At 37.8% G+C, this 20,319-nt stretch overlaps 1 protein-coding gene across 19 annotated transcripts in view; it reads left to right on the top strand.

The window, feature by feature from the left end:
• Positions 1–20,319, top strand: part of DOCK10 (dedicator of cytokinesis 10) — a 280,570-nt gene that overhangs the window by 92,698 nt on the left and 167,553 nt on the right. For 2 of the 19 annotated variants that reach the window (XM_002749839.6, XM_054257993.2), the window contains exon 1: positions 5,548–5,751. The exons of the other annotated variants lie outside the window; for them this stretch is intronic. In XM_002749839.6, the coding sequence (XP_002749885.3) occupies positions 5,647–5,751 (105 nt within the window). In that variant the 5' untranslated portion in view covers positions 5,548–5,646. Of the gene's footprint in view, positions 1–5,547; positions 5,752–20,319 lie in introns of those variants that run through there. 19 annotated transcript variants of the gene reach the window in all.

Genomic DNA, 20,319 nt, shown 5'->3' with positions numbered 1-20,319 from the left:
CTCGTCTACACCTTCTGCTCAGTACATCCTTGATGTTGAAATTAAAACACACATATACAAAAGTCAAGAATAAGACTGTAGCAGACAGTATTTTAAAGATGTCCCCTCCAGGCTCCCTCTGATTATTCAGACATGAATCTTCATACAGCTGTGAAGGGAATTTGCAGTTGTAAATTAAGGTTGATCATCAGGTTGCCTTAAAGTAGAGAAATGATTCTGGATTGTCCTGGTCTAATCATATGAGGCCTTAAAAACAAAGGCTTTTTTTTTCCCCCCTGGCTACAGTGGAGAGATACAGAAGAAGAGATAAGTTGGGAAGATGAGGCAAAAGGAGAAGTCAGAAAGATTCAAAGTGTGAGGGATTCGGCCGGCTATTTCTAGTTTAGAAAGGGAACTTGAGTTAGGAGATGTGGGTGGCCTCTAGAAGCTAAGAATGACCCCTAGCTAACAGACAGCAAAGAAATGGCCACCTCAGTCCTATAACCGTAAGGAATAAATTTTGTCAACAATCTTGCATATGCTGGAAAACAGATTCTCCCCTAGAGCCTCCAGAAAGGGGCACCACCTTGCTGGTACTTAGGTTTAAGTCTTGTGATTCTCCAAGCAGAGAATCAGCTGAGCCACACTATATGCAGATTTCTGACCCATGAAAACCAATCATAAATGGGGGTTGATTTAAGCCACTAAATGTGCAGCAACTTGTTACAGTGGCAGTAAAAAGTAATACGGATTGCCAGAAATTTTTCTTAGGTTTCTGACATCTTAGCATTCAAATTCCTGTGTCTTCTAAATCGTGAATAAGTGTCCCATCTTACTCAATTTCCTAACATCTAGACGCTTCTCTATTCAAAATGGCAAACTTACTTTCACTGACTGGACACCATGGGACCAGACTTTGAACTCTTATATAAGAATGTGTGAGATTTGTGCGTTTTGTATGTACATATATTTGCATGCATATGTATGTATGTACATAAATAAATACTTACATAAGACCTGGTAAATACCCCTTATATTCAATAATAATAGTTTACATATATACATATATAGGAAGCTTAGCCATTATCCAGATACATGTAGGTATTTTTTCTCAACTCCAGGGACTAACATATATTGTTTCACAGCAGTTCTATAAGCTATATACTGATTGGTCTATTCTTACATATAAGAGTTAGGCAGAGAGAAGTCAAATACCTTGTTGGAGGTTATCTAACAGATAGCTGAAGATTTAAGCACAAATTATGTCTAGATCCAAAACCGCAAGGTCCTTAGTTTCCAGCCTGTCTATCTCTCATACTGAATCTTTTTGGACATTCCCAGGCCCTACATCCATCTCTACCCAGGTGCCATGCACCACCTTCCTTAACCTCATCTGTTTAGGACTTTGAGCCTCTGTAATGCCTCAGAAGTTTCCCCTTTTATCTCTATTCCTTCTCAATATTTCCTGAATTGCCCTCCATCTACCACATGTAAAGGAACTTCAAGACTGTGTTCTTAATTCTGTTAACTCTGTTCTCCAAAAATTCAATTAACTTTTAAACTTTTATGACTTTCTGCTCCATGTCTCCAGTTCTGACTTTTTCTTAAGTTCTGGGCACACATGTAACAGCTGGACTTTCCCTTTTGATGATCGTCTGGATGCGACATTCAACATGTCTAAATCAGCACTGCACATTAAACAAAGCAGGGAAACCCTCCCTTCTTACCATCTTCTTTCCCTCACTCATATTATCCATCTCCTTCATGGCCAGTCAGAAACTTGCTGGCATCTTTGAACTTTCCTTCTGGTTAAGAGAGTGGGCTCAGGAGCTGGACCCCCTGGATTTACATCCCAGCTCTGCTACTGACTTTGGGCCAATTGCTTAATTTCTCCAGATCCCAAATATTCCTCAGTCAAACTGGAGTTGTGATAACAATGATTACAATACTTAACTCACAGGGCTGTTGGATGGTTTAAATAAGGTTCCATAAGAATTTCAACCAGCACCCAGAACATGGTACTTGCTCAATAAATTTCAGCTCTCATTTTTTATTTAATTGCTAGATCTTCATAATCTCCCTGCAATCTATGGGTAATGTTTCTGTTGCCTAATTTTCTGTCTTCCTCCACTCTATGTTAATATCTAGATTAATGCAAACCATCTCTGGATCACATTCTCTGCAATCCAGCCGGCATGTAGCTACTGAATGAATCTTTCTAAACCACTATTTTAATTATAATTCAAAAATCCTTTAGTGGTTTCTCATGATTTCAGGACACAATGGAAACTTTTCATTATCTTGGCATTCAAAGCCTTCCATGAACTAGCGCCTGGCTTCCATTTTCAGTTGATTTTATCTGTCCTCTCCTACTTAACCCTTGGCTATAGACAGGCAGATTTCTAATTTTTCTTTAACTACTGTGCTTTGGCCTGCCTCTTTGCCTTTGTTGTAACTAATAGTTATGCATACTATATACTAGGAAAGGCAATGGTTTGACGTTTTTAAGATGTCATTTTATTTATCCTCACCACAAATCAATAAGGTAGTGACTACGCTATCCCTATTTTACAGATGAGGAAACTGAGGCCTGGAAAGGGTGAGTGATTGGCCAAAAGACACACATTTAGGAAGTGATGAATCCAGGATTTGAATCTCAGATGATTCTGTAATTTTAATCATTCTACCTTGATGCCTTCCCTATGCTACATTTCCTTTCCATTAGGATGCTTTCCTCTGGGGCTTTTCTATAAAGCCTCCCCCAGACTCCTTCAAACTCCAGTAAACTCCTCTGTGGGGTACAAGCTTCTAAAAACTAGGAAAGACATTATATATTTCTCACAAAATGTATTTTTCAGTGATGTCTTGAATACAGTACCTAATAAATTCTGTTGATTTATTGGTCTTGGATTTCTTTTCTAATGAACTTGGAGGCATCTCCTTGTAACTAAGCAATCTCCTATTGCTCGTTATTACTGGTTTTTGCCCATTGTCCTAGCTAGGACTTTTGATTGACAATATGTTTCTGAAACTAAAGCAGGAAAGAAATGTGTTGGAATGGTGTGGAGTGTCTCAAAGAATGGTTGAGAAACAGGCTTGGTCCAGAAACGAGAAGAAAGCCCATAGAGGGTCCACCAATGCTGTCCCATGGAACACTCCATGTCATGCTGCTGGAATTTCCCCTCCTTTGCATCAACACAGATTCCGCCTATCTGACATTCCCATATGCTGATGGGTGATGCCTCTTTTTGCCAATATTTCAGGAAGCTGTAATTAGCAGCTGAGGAAATGAAGAAATGAGTCATTCTAGTATTGCAGAAGTTGAAGAGTGGGAGGAACTCTAGGATAAAGAACTGTGGTGCCTAAAGAGGAATAGAGGACAAAACAGATGCAATACTAGACAGAGAGAAAGTCACTTAAGAGTTTCTCAAAATAATTCAATGCTTTGTTATAAGACAGTATGCCTATCTTCTAAAACTGTGATTCAGAAATTTAAGGCACCATTGTTGGGTGGATCCACAGATGGTTTTCAGAAGTTTGTGTCCCCTGACGATGCATGCACATTTTCTGAGTGCTTGTATTTTTTCTGATGAGTAGGTTCATAGCTTTTATCAGATTCTCAAATGAGTTCATGACCTAAAAAGGATTGTAAAATATTATTTTTAGCCATCAACATAGACACATAATCTGACCCCAGGAAGTCAGGTGACCCAGAGTCAGACTCTCATAGCACCATATAAGGAAAAATAAATAAATCTGAAGATTCTGTTTGTGTTATAATGTACCTGCTCATCTGTCAGATGTCAAAGAGTTACTTCGAGGGTGAAATCTGTTTAGTACTAAAGACATATAGTGGAATTTCTACAAATCCATGGATTAAAGGACTTCTTGGTGAAATGTTTAGTTTGCCTAACTAAGCCAATTACAAAGTAATGATATAATTTATCTCCCCAGCTGTCATTTTATGACATCATGCTATCTTTCTGATTGGTTTTAAAAGAAAGTCTTCTCAGTCTCTCTAGACATACATACTTAGATAGGAATAATCAGAATCCCTTTTTTCTTGTCTGGCACAAATCACTGCATGACAAGGTAGAAATGGGTGAATGGCTCAGGCCTGGGGTACATGTTTGTATCAACTAAATCTAATTATTCCTGGGGAAAAGAGAACAGCCTAGTCCTGTGGCCTCTACATATTTCTGTTTCACCTAGTAGAAAAACCTGAACATACTCCTATATTGTATATTTATTTATCAATTATATAGCTAATACTTCAAAGCTAATACTTTTATCAATAGCTAATACTTCAAAGCACTATATATCTCTATCTATCTATCTATATGAGACAAGGTTCATTGTTAAGAATAATCAATGTAAATCCCTCATTTATTCTTTTTGGTTTGTTTGTTTTTGTTTTTGTTTGAGACAGAGTCTTGCTCTTTCACCAGGCTGGAATGCAGTGGTGCCATCTTGGCTCCTGGGTTCAAGAGATTCTCGTGCCTCAGCCTCTTGACTAGCTGCAATTACAGGTGCATGCCACCCCATCCAGCTAATTTTTTTATAATTCTAATAGAGATGGGGTTTCACCATGTTGGCCAGGATGGTCTCGATCTCCTGACCTGGTGATCTGCCCACCTCAGCCTCCCAGAGTGCTGGGATTACAGGCATGAGCTGCTGCACCCGGCCTATTCTTTATTAAGCATACATTTACCAAATAGATACTAAAAGCCTCTTGAGTGTCAGGTGTTCTAATCAAAGGGGACTCAATGAATGAAACAAAATCCCATGCTCATGGGACATACAGCCTGGCAGAGGAAGACAGGCCCTAAGTGAAACAAATAAATAAACTGGCAGTTGTGTTACATGTTAGTGAGTGTGGTGGAGAAAAACAAAACGGGAGAGCATCCGGGTGGGTCTGAGGGCGAAACCGCACTTTTAAGTTAAATAGCCCCAGAGAAAGGGCTTGAAGATCTAAAGATGAGGGAATTAACTCTGTGGCTCCTTGTAACTGTTTGACATACAGATTCCTGGAGTCCATGTCTGTGTGTATTACATTAAATAACAGTCAAGCATAGTTTCTTTATTTAGGTAGCCAATAAACATAGAATTCTAAAATTTTCTTCTTGGACCCTAAGCAATCACTTGGGAACTCCCCTCAGAAGAGCACTTAGTTAGCCTACACTTAACATGAACAGCTCTTTTCAACACAATTCACAGACCTCAGTCACATTTCTACAGTTGACTTTTGGGATCTAGCCAGAATTATAAAGTTTAGGTGGCTGTTTTGACAGCCGTGGAGTCCTGTTGTCAATTAACTGTGCAATTCAATCTTGATTTGGTTTCATGGGTGGTTTTTACATCGTATGGTTTATTTAGCTGTGAGCAATTCTCTTAAACGTCCAAAGTCATTTTGTGTTGCTTGATTGCAGGTGAGGAGGGAGAATATCTGCACAAAAGCACTATCTGAACAGCTGGTAGTTAATTACTCACAGGAAGTGGTAACTCAACAGTTTTCCTTTCCTTTCTGTTGAGTTACATTGATATAGCATGAGCATTTCCCTTTTTACCAGGAAGAAAGATTTGTTCGGCCTTGTGGCGCTTCAGAAGAAAAGAGTTTAACGACACTGATATTTTAAAATATTTTGTGAGTCAAATTACAGCAATACGATGAGCTTTCGAGGAAAGGTTTTTAAACGGGAGCCCAGTGAATTTCGGAAGAAGAGACGAACAGTGAGGCGAGTAAATCAAGAAGAAATCCACAAATTTAGTTCTGTAGGTATCCAAATGTCAATGTTTTGCTTTCCATCTTTCCTTCAATCCTTTCTTTCAAAAATAATTAGCTCTACAGTGGCATTCTAACACAGGCTGCTGGGTGAAGTCGTATATGGAACAGAAGATTCCATTTGGGTCATAAATATTCTGTTTTACTTACATCATTATTTTTGAAGTCACAATGTTCTCAAACCACATGTAACTCTTTTAAAGTATATTAATAGAGAATTTAATCATTAAAATGTTACTAGAATTTTTGGAATTTAAGGTTATCTTAATATTATGGTACAAATAAAAATTTCTGAAGAAGTTATTCTCTTTATTAAAGAAAAGCGTCTGAGTGCCTAAGAACCCAGTTGATAACATGTATATAGTTGTGTTTCTAAGAACTGCCATTGCTCTGTTTTACCATGTGCTACTAATTATTTATTTTCAAATTCTTAGGAAGAGCAATCCAAAATATGAAAAAAAGTAAATAAGTATTTGATTAATAGAGTCAACAGGGACTTTAAAAGTGATACTTTTTAAAGGTTTAAAGGGTTAAAAAGATTTGGTTTTGTTTTACTGTTAAAAACATTTCTGCCTTATTGTTTGCGAACAGAATGAGAGCTTGAAAACTTGTACTCACAGAACTTTGCAGTTCAAGAAACTGTAGACTTTCTAGAACCTTAGAGTTCTATAAACTGACAGTTCAATATCGGAGCTGATTGCTACGGCACTTCAGTGACTTTCACGTAATGTGAAGGGCCCACTTTGTATGTTAAATGGCTACAGCAATATTCCTGGGTAGCTTATGTTAGAAGAATGTTCATTTCACAGGGCGGGTCTAGCTTTGCATGCCTTCTTCGGAGCAGGGTCTCAACATCAGCACTATTGTCATTTGGGGTCTGGGAATTCTTTACTGTTGGGGGCTCTCCTGTGCAGCATAGGATGCTTAGCAAATTCCTGGCTTCTAACCACTTAATGCTAGTGGCAATACCTCCCAGTTGTGATGAGCAATTACATCTCCCAACATACCTAAACGTCTCCTGGGAGGATGGTCATTGATCATTCGTATGAGAACCACGGTTCTAGGGATAAAAGATCTTTTTGTTCATAGAAACATCTTTAATATAGAAACAGATGCCTTTTCAAAATATATATATATATGCACACACACATATGCATATATATAGGCTGTTTATGAATATGAATAAGTACATTGCCTCTTAATGAATAGAGGCCCTCTTTATACTAACAATTATTTGGCAGTAACTTGACATGAATAGAATTTATTAGAGGTCTGACTCAGAGGATTGGTACTGTGTTGCTGTTAGTTCAGTTTCTATCTCAGGAGTGTGTGTCTGACATTGTGAATACATGCAGTTGAGCCCCTAGCCTTCTTCCCATGAAATGTAGCTCGAATCTTTCCACTGGGATTTCATAACTAGAATACAGGTCCTGGAACTGACCTCTTCCTCTCTATTGGTCAGAAATAAGAGCCTAACCACTTCCTCCCGACTGGTCAGATATGTCTTCCTTACTGACTCCACAAGAACCTTGTCAGCCTGTTAAGGAGGATAACTGTTTCAAAATAATGTCTGGTTTGAGATTAGTTTTAATTTGAGTCTTGTCCCCGAAACATAATTTCCCTGCTGTGTTTATCTCAATGGAATTTAGAAGTACCATAGATTATGTCACCCTGAGAGTTACTTCTTGTGTCCACTAAAAGAGAGAATGCACAGAAGAACATGTCTATCTTACCCAGACCACACATACAGTGTTGGCAAGAGGACAGTCCCCAGAGTGTCACCATACAATGAAGCTAATCACTCTATGAATTATCTTAATTGAATTTGAACGTATTGCTACTGAGTACTATGGGAAAAGCAGCCAGTAAGGACGTGGTATTTTCCCATTAGCATTCAGTTAGCAATGCATTCAAATTTAATTAAGATCATTCATACAGTGATTAGCTTTCTTCGACTATGGAGGGCACTGGGGATGTTCCTGCTACAGTTGCCTGCTTTTGGTCTGCCTAAGATAGGCATATCTGCTTTCACAGGTTGTCTCTTGTATTGAGTGCAGGATTGTTCTTAAGTATTATCCTGAGATGTGATTTTCATTTTGGAATCCAAGTAAGTGAAATGAGTAATTAGGGCACTAGAATTTGAAGTAGATATCGTGATGAGGTCATTTTCCCTGCCACTCTCATCTACCATCTATCTATATGGTAGATATAGATAGTATCCATCTAGATATAGATAGATGGTAGGTGAGAGTCGACAAGTTACTTAAATCACACTAAACCTCAGTTTTCTCTTCTGTAAAATGTTCATAATAATAACCTATGCTGTGTTAGGATTGTTTATTAGAATTCAGTTTGGTACTGTCAGTTTGCAAGTGTTGCAAGAGTTGTAAGTGTTATGTAGCATTGTTAAAACTAAGAAAAATATTTCCATTTCCAAGGACAAGAGAAAAAGGACAGTGAAATTGTCTTTCTAGTGACTGTGTTTATCTAAACTGAAGTTACTGGACTACAGGTCACGCTTTTCTCCTGGAAATCTTTTTTTGATTCACCCAGGAGACAGACTTCTGAATTGCATCAAGCTGAGTGCTTGGGGTCCCAGATCTTTTGATGTGTCAATACAGTTTGTTTGAGAAACACCATGGGTTTTTATCCCCAGTCTAAGCCCATTCACCTGAAACCCACTCACAGCCTGATTGTACTGTGCCCAGCACATTGAGCTAAGCTTTCCAAACTCTAAACCAGCATCCCTAGAATGGCTTTAGAGCCTATTCATTTGAATAGTGATAAGGCAAGGAGCAATTCAGTTGACAAAATGCCCAAAAAATGAAGATGAGGCCTTAAGTTAAGGAAGAAAGCAATAACATCTTTTAAACTTTTGGATATACTCATAAATTGTAGTGAAAGAAGAAAAAAGTGACTGTTGCTGACAATTACCATATCTATTTTTGTAATGATTATGTAGATCTTGCACTCAAGTCATTTCTTAATCTTAAAAAAGTTAGAAACGGTTTAATTTTACAGTAATCTTGAATACCTATCCAGAACTCTGTGACTTCCTAAGAATTATGCAACCTCAAGTTTTTTATAGTCTCTTGACCCAGATTGACTATTCTGTATCTTCTGTCTTTTTTTAAATGTTATTTGAAGCTGTATATTTTATGTAGAATTTTTAGTTGTTTTGAAAGTTTCCATTATAAATCTAATTTTCAAATGTATTTTGAAATATCACTTATCACAAACAACATACAGTTGAGAGACTACAGTTGTGTTATGGGGAAAGCTTGAAGAAAATGAAGCAGGCATGTTAGATCATCAAGTAGAACCACTTCCCTTAATTTTTGAAATGTGTGTGGTGGTCCGAAGTTGATGGTTATCTTTTTAACTGCCTTTCTATTTTTATTTTATTCTTTATTTTACTATAATTTTTCAGTGTGATCTCTGATGCAAAAGAAGTCAATAAAGAGATCATTTCCTTCCTAAATTGCATGTTCTAATTTAGAAAGATTAAAAACAGGATTAAGTTGAATTACCGTATCAATCATCTGCACAGTCATAAAAGTATGTGAATTTGTTTAAATAGATGTGATTTTTTTTTGTTGTTGTTGTTGTTGTTTTTGAGATGGAGTTTCGCTCTTGTTGCCCAGGCTGGAGTGCAATGGCACTATCTCGGCTCAACACAACCTCCGCCTCTTGGGTTCAGGCAATTCTCCTGCCTCAGCCACCTGAGTAGCTGGGATTACTGGTGTGTGCCACCATGCCCAGCTAATTTTTTGTATTTTTAGTAGAGACGGGGTTTCACCATGTTGACCAGGATGGTCTTGATCTCTTGACCTCGTGATCCATCCGCCTCGGCCTCCCAAAGTGCTGGGATTACAGGCTTGAGCCACCGCGCCCGGCCGATTTATTGTTTTTAAGTTGGGACTGGTTTGCAGATCATTGATCTGCAGGATTTCAAGGTATTTGGAAAACTGGATACCATGAAAATTCATCCTCTCATCTTTAAAGTACCTATTAGCACTTTAATAGGAAAATAAAGATGAAAAATATAGGTAGAGGATCTAATCTGCATAGCTTTAACATATCTCTAATGTACATTATTGTATTGTACTATTATCTTTCAAGTCAGTTTTTTTCTTCCTGCATCTTCCATGTTAGTGTGAGCAGCCTCTCTTGGTGGTTATCTGTGCTTCTTCATTGGGTGTCATCTGTTTTGTACAACCCTTCATAGCGCTTTGCTTATTTAGGCCGTTGTGAAATGAGCCAGTTAGCTGAAAAAAAAAAAAAAAAAAAACAATGGATGGGGTCCCAGGAGTCAGGATTTTGTTTCTAGGAACAATGAAATAAGGCTGAATCAGGGTCGAAACACAAAGGAAAACAGGAATGAATGTTATAAATAAACAGGTTGAAAAATGCAAAGCAGGAGTAACTGGGGAATGTGAATTCAATCCAAGAAATGAAGTGAGCATTGAAACTTGGTCCGCCTCAGAATCCAGGTGAACACAGATTAGAGGATTCTGGGTGCGGGCTACGACAGGAAACAGCTCGCTCAAGTGCCGAGGAGCTGCAGAGAAGCTGCTTCCAAAGTGGAAACGGGAGGAGTACCTGCAATTTAACTAAGAACGGTCTTCCTTTCCCTAGCAGCTGACTGCTAAGGGAAGGAGAAGAGTTAAATCAGAAGTGAGCCACGCTTCTGAGCAAGGGTGGACCATTTGTTAGAGAATGGGAGGACCACCACGGACAGGAAGGAGGGTCCTGATCCCAGCAACCCTTTATTTCCTGGATGGTGGCAGGTACAAAACTTTTTTTATTCATTGTGGATGTTGACATCCGCATTAATAGCATTCATTATATGGTTTCTTAAATCTGTCTTTCCATTTTCTTTCTTCATTTTCCTTAATCTCCTATAAAATTTTTTTTCGGTCCTCCTTTTTTTTTTTAACGGAGTCTCGCTCTGTTGCCCAGGCTGGAGTACAGTGGCAAGATTTCAGCTCACAGCAACCTCCGCCTCCCAGGCTCAAGCAATTCTCCTGGCCCAGTCTCCCAAGTAGCTGAGATTACAGGTGCATGCCACCACACCCAGCTAATTTTTGTATTTTTAGAATAAACAGTGATTCACCATGTTGGCCAGGCTGGTCTCGCACTCCTGATCTCAAATGATCTGCATGGCTCGGCCTCGCATAGTGCTGGGATTACAGGTGTGAGCCACCTTGGGCCTGGTCCTCTTTGTTCCTTTGAGGTGCCCAGTGACTATAGCAGCCCCAGCTTTCTAATGTTGTTTGCTGCAGAAACTCAAAAGGGAAGCAGAAATAGTAAGCCAAATCACAGCTCTATTCCAGAATCCTTCCAATGAGGAGTGAAGATAAAGCATTTCTGTTTTCTGTTCTCTGTTCCTGCAAGACTATGTTCTAGCTGGTGGAATGGAGTGGAATGGAGTAGAGTGGAGTGGAGTGGAGTGGAGTGGAGTGGAGTGGAGTGGAGTGGAGTGGAGTGGAGTGGAGTGGAGAGGAGTGGAGCAGAGCGGAGTGGACTACAGGCTTAAAACTGAGCTGTGTTAAAATATCAATTCTTCCATCAACTTGCGGCCAAGTTGTTGAAGTCTTCAAAATCTAAGCTTCCTCATCTATTTAAAAAACAAAAAGCAGTAATGATCTTTCAAGGGTTGATATGGACATTCAGTGAGAGAAGATATTAACAACTGATTATGGCCTTTGCCATTGATTATGATAGTGATAGTAGAAAAATAATAACCATTATTGGCATTTACAGAGTGATTTATTTTAAAATGGTAGTCTCTATTGTTACTATTATCATCAATTATTTGGCATGACTGTTATTTCTATGAGAAAACACATATCAATTAATTTTAGTATAATAAAGATAGCAAATGTGACTCATAAGATGACAATGGCAGGAGGAAGAAAGGTGAACCCCTACAATATACAACAGATGAGACACCCCTAAACCATTGCTAGCTTAGGTATGTCCGGTCTGTTGTATATTATTGGAGTTTGCTGGAACTTCCAATACAATTTTGCTCTCTCCTGCAGAGAGCAAAATTATAGTATGTGACTATCATCGCCTAAAGTAAATGGGGTCATAAACTCATCTTTTGGCTTCCAGATGTTCTGGTGTCATAGAAGAGTGATGAGTTGAATAAGGCTTAATGGAAAATTACAGATTGAGGCTGCACTGAATGTATCTCCCTGGAGAACCAGGAAGGTGTGCTTAAGCCCCCATTCTCAGGGTGCTTGATACCTGATGTACTTTTCAGAATGGGACAATCTTGGGTTGCATTGGTAATTCAGGAGTTTACCAAACCTTAATTTCCGCACCTCAAAGACAAGGGTCATGGGCTAAAAGAGGTCCTCCTTTAAGATCATTCAAATCCAAATAAACAATAAAATTGAGGAAATAATAGTCCCTTGTTCTAAGCACTATTCCTTGTATTATATCACGTTGGATTCCTATAGTTGCAAGAATTAGAAACCTACTCCAGTAAACAAACACAGTCCAGAGAAGGGGACAGAAGGAAGGGTGGAGAGATGAGCTCAGAAAAGAACCAGGAATGGACTTAGAGAAGCTCAGGACAGTGGAAAATGGGTGGTCTTGATGATTGGAACTAATAGAAAGTCTTATGGGAGTATTGCCCCAGACATGAAACAATTCCAATCCTTTCGTCAACATTTGCATCCTTCTACTCAAGATTCAGAGTTCTGCAGGAAAGGGTTGAATGAGCCTCGCTGGGGTCATATACCCTTGATGCCAGCAAATCAAGACCCTTTATATAGACCCAGCAAGCCTGCTTCTTATGGGAATGTGGAAAGAAGTCCCCAGAAGGAAATTAAAATGCTAGTACTAAAACAAAGTAGGATGAATGCTACATAGGCCAAAAGACAACAAATATCCACTATGCATATTCAATTTCAAGTAGCCACAGATAGAAAAAAAATAGAAGATGGTCTGTCATTATGGGAAGACATATTGAACTCATAAAATGCATGTTGTTAACAAAACTATTTACATTTGTATGTGTGACATGTATGTGCGTGTATACCACTTGACCTGTGCGTGAATGTTTTTGTGATTATTAATAAAATAGTATCAGAGGTTAAGCTGGTGACAGCTCTTATCACAGATTTTATATAAATTAATCTAAAATTCCCCACAGTTTACTCCAAGTCGTTAATTTCCCTGGTGTCAGGAAGCCTTGTAATTGGGTTGTGATGCATTTTTAATGATATTTATTATCATTCAAGTGTTTCTAGAAAACTAAATGAGATGCATAATTTAGTTTAATTTAGATATTCCTGGATATTTTCTACTTCTTTACAAATACAGAGAAGCCGCCACTTTTAAATTTTATTTTTATTTGCTATCCAAAAATATGTGAATTTTAACATGCTCCTAAGAGAAATACATGGTCAGATTCCTTTAAAAAGAAGACTTCAGATATTCAAATTTAATTTCAAAGTTAACTTTACATCCCAAATCCTCAAAAGCTCATTTGTGTCCTTCCCTGATGAAATTAGGGTTAACAAGATAGAAAATTCTGATTTTTCTAACTGTAATGTGTGTGTTGAATATAACAGTACAGTCACCCCTTATATCTGCAAAACACTTCATGCTGTATAGACTTTCACCTGCTTTATGTCACTGAAATGGACTAAGACATTCAAAGAGTTACTGCTGATTGATTTCCTCTGAGATCTGTGTCCATCTTTGTTACCAAGGGAACCATTTCCAAATTCAGCTTAATCTGAGTTTGCCCAGCTGCACAGTTGTTAACTTTGATTTGGCTGGTATGTTTCCATTCTCATGGAACTGTGTGGCTCAAGACAGACAGAAGGTTAAAGGGTTAGTATAAGATGTCTTATTCTTTACTTAATCATTTCCTTTTTAGTAGGAAAAACTAGCCTTGTTTTCCGAAGCTCAAACATTTGCGAGGTTCTCCAGGGGAACTCCCTCTGATGAAAGGCTGAATTAAATCTGTCACACGACCCAGGCTGACAGCTGTGGCCTTGGATCCAGCTGTATGGACTTTCTCCAGTCTTATTTGTTTTAAACACAAGTGGTGTGGAAGTTGGCTTCATTCCAATTACATTAAGGTCAAAGGGTCCTGGATTAAGTTAAGGCCTAAAGAATCCATGTGTCATTTAGATCTTCTATTTCTTCTAAGAAATCTAATCAGTTATCTTGGTATAACACTGAAATTACTTAACAGCTGTGTTGCATCTAATTTGTTTTGGAGATTTCAAGATTGGAATTTTTGGGGGGTCTCCCAAAAGACCCCATGAACCATCACTGTGAGTGATTTGCTTGCCCATATGCCAAGATGTGAAGAGAATTTAGAAACAATTAGCATGTGGTGCTCAAATAGAGCCTACTCTCTTGGTACCAGACTAAATATCTATTTTTTGTTAGTTTTTCTGTGTCGTTAACCAGGATGAATAGTTCTGCAAACTAAAGAACCCATTCAGATATAGGATTAATTCTGTTGTGAGTATTGAAAACAGAATTAAGGTTCAGATGTATGGAAAAAACAGTGCTGCCTGAGGAAGAGGGAAAGAGGGAGTTCCAAATAGCATCACAGGATGTACCACATGTCACAGAAAACATAAAACTTCTCAAAGGAAGTGGGGAACACTCTTTTCATAGAGTTTCTGGAAAGTAGGTTTAGCTTTTCCAAAAAAGAGAACCAAGAATAACTACTTCAGGTAGACAAAACTAGAGCAACCTCAATGGTGACTAACCAAGACATGGCTCCCTAATGACACTCAAAATATAGATCCCAAATATGTGGCCCTCAGTCACAAGGGATTTGCCATAGAGATGTTCTCTCTTTCTTATTCCATCAATTATAATTTTCCTAATTAGCTTTCCAGGGCTGACAAGCTCACCTTGTATCTGTGTAGGCCAGAGCTACAGAAAGATATTCAAAGTATCAGCAACATTGATTGTTCTTTAGATTTTTCTATTTGCAAAGTTAATGAGTTTAATATTAAACCAATTCTAAATTTAATCCTTCTCGTGATCTGCAAGTATAAATACATGAAAATGTTTTCTAGGTCATTTCTCAAGGAAAACAAAAGGTAGAATTTCAAAGTTACGTTCATTTGCAGATATGCATAATTAGGTAGATTTCTTTCCTTTTTTTTAATGGGGGATAGAGTAGTCTCCTGACTTCATTCAGGAGATTCTGGAAGGAGAAGCAGTCCTTTTTTTATATGAGTACTCTTTCTTATGACTGCCTTTTTTGACTCCAATAGAATCATTAATTTTCAGAGTTTTATTTTAAGGAAATTTAGATAATAAATATCAAAGCTCATAGGACAGTTCCTGGTACACGAAGAATTCATTGTAGTTGGTTTGATTGGCTGATTGGCATGTTTCTTGGGTAAAACAAGTAGGGTAATTTTCAATCATTTTCAAATAAAAGCAAATCTACATTTGTCTGATATATTCGGTGGTTCACTTACCACTTTTACCTACTTTATCTACTCAATCTTTGCAGCAACACTGGCCTTTTCCCATTTATCCCAGTTATCACCTGTTGCAAATGACCTGTCAAGTTACATAGCTGTAGGTAAGAGATCCTGAACTTCCAACTACAGATTCTGATTTCTAATCCTTTGTGACAATGACCAATACACATGAGTATTTAAGTAACTTACCAGATGTTGATGGTTCCCTACAGAGCTGAGAAATATTTTAGTTATTAAATTGTTAATTGCACATCTCGTTTCTGCTGACATTAGCTTCTAGAACCACATATATAATCTGTAATTATTTTCCTGGTCTCCTTTCCCCAGGGTTTTGTGTATCTTTTCTTAATTACTTGAAACTGTTCATGGTTGAACTTCTATGTGAAGTTTCACTGTGATTTTTCTAGGCTCCCTCTCTGGTGGATTTTTGAAGGGTAAACAATTTTAAAATCAAGTAACTCCCCAGTGTTTCCATGAATGCATGATGATTTTAAGAACCTAAGTTCATTTTCTCACCATGAGGAAATCTATACATGTTTATTACAGAAATTCGGAGAACACAGAACAATCAAAATAGGAAAATCCTAAATATCATAACTAATAATATAAGGATCCATATCTCTAATCTTTTCTCTTTAAATTTCTTAAATATTGTGTGATTAATCTGTTGTATCATGTTTATTATCACTTTATTAAACAATAATTTATAAGAAATTTTTTATTACAAACTTTAAAAAATTTAATTTTAATGGATATGTGTTGTTTCTTAGGATGAATGTATCATAATTTTCTAATTATTTCTTATCCATGATGATTTACTGTTTCCCATTTTTAGCTAGGCTGTACCCTTACTATTCTTAAAGATGTAGGTATTCTGGGCTCAAACTCTAATGTCATGATAGGTATGAATCTAGAACCGTTGTCAAGAAGACTTTAACCTCTTTCTTTCCGAGGTAGCAAGTGCCCTTTCTCTTTCCTTTTGTAGCAGTGCTTGCCATCTTGATCATGAACTCCAGTCACTTTGTGTTTTCCAAAAAGAAAAGCCAATTATGTGCAAAATATTGTGAGTTCACTAACGTTGCTGAAGAATTGAAGAGTTCAGTAAATTTATGTCCTGCAATGTACCATTATTTATGGCATGTACTAAAAGTTATTCACTGATTTATGCCAACCCCTATTCTAATTTCAAGGTCCTTCCCAAAGCGCATGGCAGCATTCAGCCTCTCTCCACCATACATAGTTTTCTGAAAAAGATAGGCCACTTGTTTGGAACAGCAGCTCTGGAGTCTTTACTCATTGGGTATAACCTCCACTAGCCTACTTTCCTCCCTTCTGCCCTTGGATTAGGACGACTATATTTTCTCCATCTTGTTACAAAGATAATATTGCAAAGACATCCTTGTATAAATCTGGGATTATGTGTGTGCTTGTTTCTTTAAGATAGAATCCCAGAAAAGGAATTCTTGGATCTGGATGAAAGAATATAAACTTACTTATTCAACAAGTACTTATTGAGTGCCTACTATTTGCTCTTTGTAGACCTTAAATTTACAATCCTGATGCTTTCAGTCCCTGACTAGTGAACATTAAAAACCCATAGCCTTTATCTATTAACACTTGGGTAATGAGAATTATAGGTGTGGGCTCTTCTAGGGGCTTAAAAAGTATTATCTCATTTAATCCTGTGATGTAGCGCCTACTAAACCATTTTACAGATGGAGAAATTAGTGTCTGGGGATTTTAATTACTATGCCTAAAGTTCCACAGCTCATAAATGGCAATGCTAACACTGGAATCCTGGGAATTCTGGCACTAGAGTATATGTTAAACTCTCTGCTGCATTTAACGTAGAAAACCCATACTCGCACTCTCCTTTATACCTGGGACTTTTCCAAAATAAGGCTGGGTAGTCTAGTTTATGCTTCAGTTAGACTGTACTTCCATTCTGGAGAAATACCAAGGTTAGTAATTTAACCATGTCCTTTCTAGTGCTACATACTTTAAATGCTTCCTTTCTTCAGTGTCATTTCTTTATCCTTTTGCTTTTGAATTATAGTGATGAAAATAATTCAGATATCTGTAATGGCATACTTTTTGTTCTTGCTTGTTTCAAACCAACTGAGATGCTCTGGGTAGCCCAGACTATTACAAAGAGTTTTACCACCTGTGGCTTAGATATCGTCTTGGCATTCAGTAGTGGAATCAGGTAGAAGGGAAGCAAGCATTTGTTTTTGTGACAGGAGCCCATTCTTCTGCTGTGAAGTTGATTTGGTGGAGAGCTGTGGATTTGGGGAACTAGATCAAACAAATCTCTTAATTCTCTGTAAGAAGAATAGAGCCTCTTACCACTGTGGTGCAACACCCCCCCGATGCATAATAACAGGTACTGGTGGGTGCCTTTTCCCATGCAGAGTGACTTTGGAACAGCTAATGAAATTTATTACTCATTTGAGAGAACGAGAGAAAGAGTAAAAAGCACTGTAGAAGTCCAATCCAATTCAGAATAATCTTGGCACATACTTTATCCCTGTTGGTGCATTTCCAAAAGAAACAAGCACATTAAATTCAAAAGGGACAACCCAACCCTTGTTAAAGCTGTAAATCAATGCTGCTCAGTTCCCAGTTTCACTCAATGTCTCTGCAAGGAGCGGTAGGGAGAAATTAAGTGATCCCACCATCCTTGTATACATCTGTCTCCTTACACTGAGCAGGCAGCTCCTTTGCTCCAGAGAGAACTACTGGTTATATAGCCCGGATTCTCACCACTGCAGATGCATAAAGCATCTGTGACAACCTTGGTGCAATCCCAGGTTCTATATGCTATGGAATATATCATTGCTATTTCTTTAGATAGATAGATAGATAGATAGATAGATAGATAGATAGATAGATAGATAGATAGATAGATTCTTTTTAAGTTCTGGGGTACATGTGCAGAATGTGCAGGTTTGTTACATACATTATTTCTTTTTAAACTTTATGCCCACAAAATTATGATACACTGAATATCTTGAATGTTACACAATGATCAACAAATTTACTGGAAAGATCAGACTTTACCAGTGTATTCCTCCAGAAGCCAAAACTTAGTAAATTACATGAAGTAGGTCTGCTGGATTTTGCAGTCCCATGTCAAAATAACCCCAGTGCAATATGCTAAACAGGAAAGGCCTAATAATATAATTCATTAGTTGATGTGAATGAACGAATGAATACCTGAAATGAATACTTAAAATTGCCCTCAGATGTTTGCAGGACCTAAGTTTTATTTGAGTATATCAAGGAGCGTTAGGATTTAGTTTCTTGGTGGTTTTATTAATAACTTGTGACTTGGGAGCTCTGATTTGCCCATTGTACTGATTTAGGTAGGATTGATTTTAGGTAACATTGGGGTCCTAGAAAAAGATCTTCTTTGAAAGATCTTCTTGTCTCCAACTCTTTAAATAATGCTCTAGTTTGGGACTAATGGGTGATAAAATGTAAAAGATTGAACCTGATTATAGAAACCCTCTCAAAACATCCATATGTGATTTGCCTTTAAACCTATGGATTACAGTACGCAATAAAGCCACACTGTCATACTCCTCCTCGCTTTGGTGTGAGGAGGAAGAAGATAAAAGTATTATTAGCCACATCATGGGCTATTGCTGTACGTACCAAAGACCATCGTATACTTAAGCTTAAGAACTCGTAGGGACATAAGTAACCAACCAAATCTCAGGCAGACATAAGAGCTTCCTGAAAGGGTTTGACTGTATTTTGTTTTGTTTGCTACATTTGATACCTACACACTCTTTGCGGGGCGAGGTGGGGAAAGAGGTTTCAGAATCAGCCAGGTGTTTCAGACTTGAAGGCCTGTGGGTCAGTTGGTAATATAAAAATAGTATGCTGCAGGGTAAGATAAAGACTACTGAGGCCTGTAACTGAACTGGACTGAAATACATGACTTAAAGGCATTCAGAACCAATTAAAAATAAAATACATGTGGTGCCAAACCAAACATCTGAAACCTGCATTTGCCTTTTGAGCTATCAATCTACAATCTTTGGAATTAACCTTTGCCTGGGAAATAAGGAGTTGGAACTTAAGTCTAAATAAAACAATAATATCAAAAAGACTTTTTTTTTACTACTCAACTCATGCCATAGCATCTCTGTATTTTCTGCCTCATAATACTCAATGTCTCACAGGTCTTTCATTAAATATGTTGGTGAACAGAATTTCTTTTCTCCAAATATTGCATAGGGTATTTCTTTTTTGCTAAACTAGCCACCATTTTTGAAGGACTTTCTAGAAAGAATATTCACCTGACATTACCCTTAGTTTCCGTAAGCATTTGTGAAGTGAGCTAGGTTTTTTTTTTATGTAGGAAGTACATGATGATCCTTGCCATTGGTCCACTATGTTCACATTTTGTTTTATTTTTTACATTTGGAAAATTTTCAAAATATATATCGACTGCTACTTTGAGAAGCCCATTAGCATTTATTAAAATGTCGATGAAAGTTTCTAGGACTTTATCAGACGATCTTCCAAAGAAAACCTCAGGAATCAAAGCTAACTCTGCGTGCTTTGCAATGAGGAAGCATGGCATGTGTGCGTGTGGGGAAGGAAGAGTTTGGTGGGAAAATATCTATTGATGTCACTTATGCGAAAAGAAAAATAGTATTTTTTTTACTTATGGGATCACTTCAGCGTTCAAATTTTGTGGGAACTACTCAAGCCTCCAGGAGCCCCAAAATAACCCAGAGGACCACCGCTTTTCACTTAGGAAAAGGGTTAGAGGGCACAGATTGTGTTGTTGGTTTTCTGTTTTGGATTTTGTTTTGTTTTACAGCAGAGATGTTCCATTTTTCTCACCTTATGAGTTCTGTACAATTGGAGCAAACATGTCAACCGTATCATGAAACAATTACATTTCTCCCTCTAGTATTTTATTTGGGGCACTATAGGAGGCTTCTTCGAGGGGAGTGCATTCCTTCTTGGCTTCAGGAATCTAATGCAATGTGATTATTGGGCTATTTTTTCTGGACTTAACCATTTTCCCCACACTGCATCCATAATAGTCCTGTCATT

The sequence above is a fragment of the Callithrix jacchus genome, chromosome 6 (genome assembly GCF_049354715.1).
Source record: "Callithrix jacchus isolate 240 chromosome 6, calJac240_pri, whole genome shotgun sequence".
Lineage (NCBI taxonomy): Eukaryota > Metazoa > Chordata > Mammalia > Primates > Cebidae > Callithrix > Callithrix jacchus.
The sequence above is the reverse complement of the archived record's forward strand: the minus strand, read 5'-3'. Positions and strand labels throughout refer to the sequence as shown.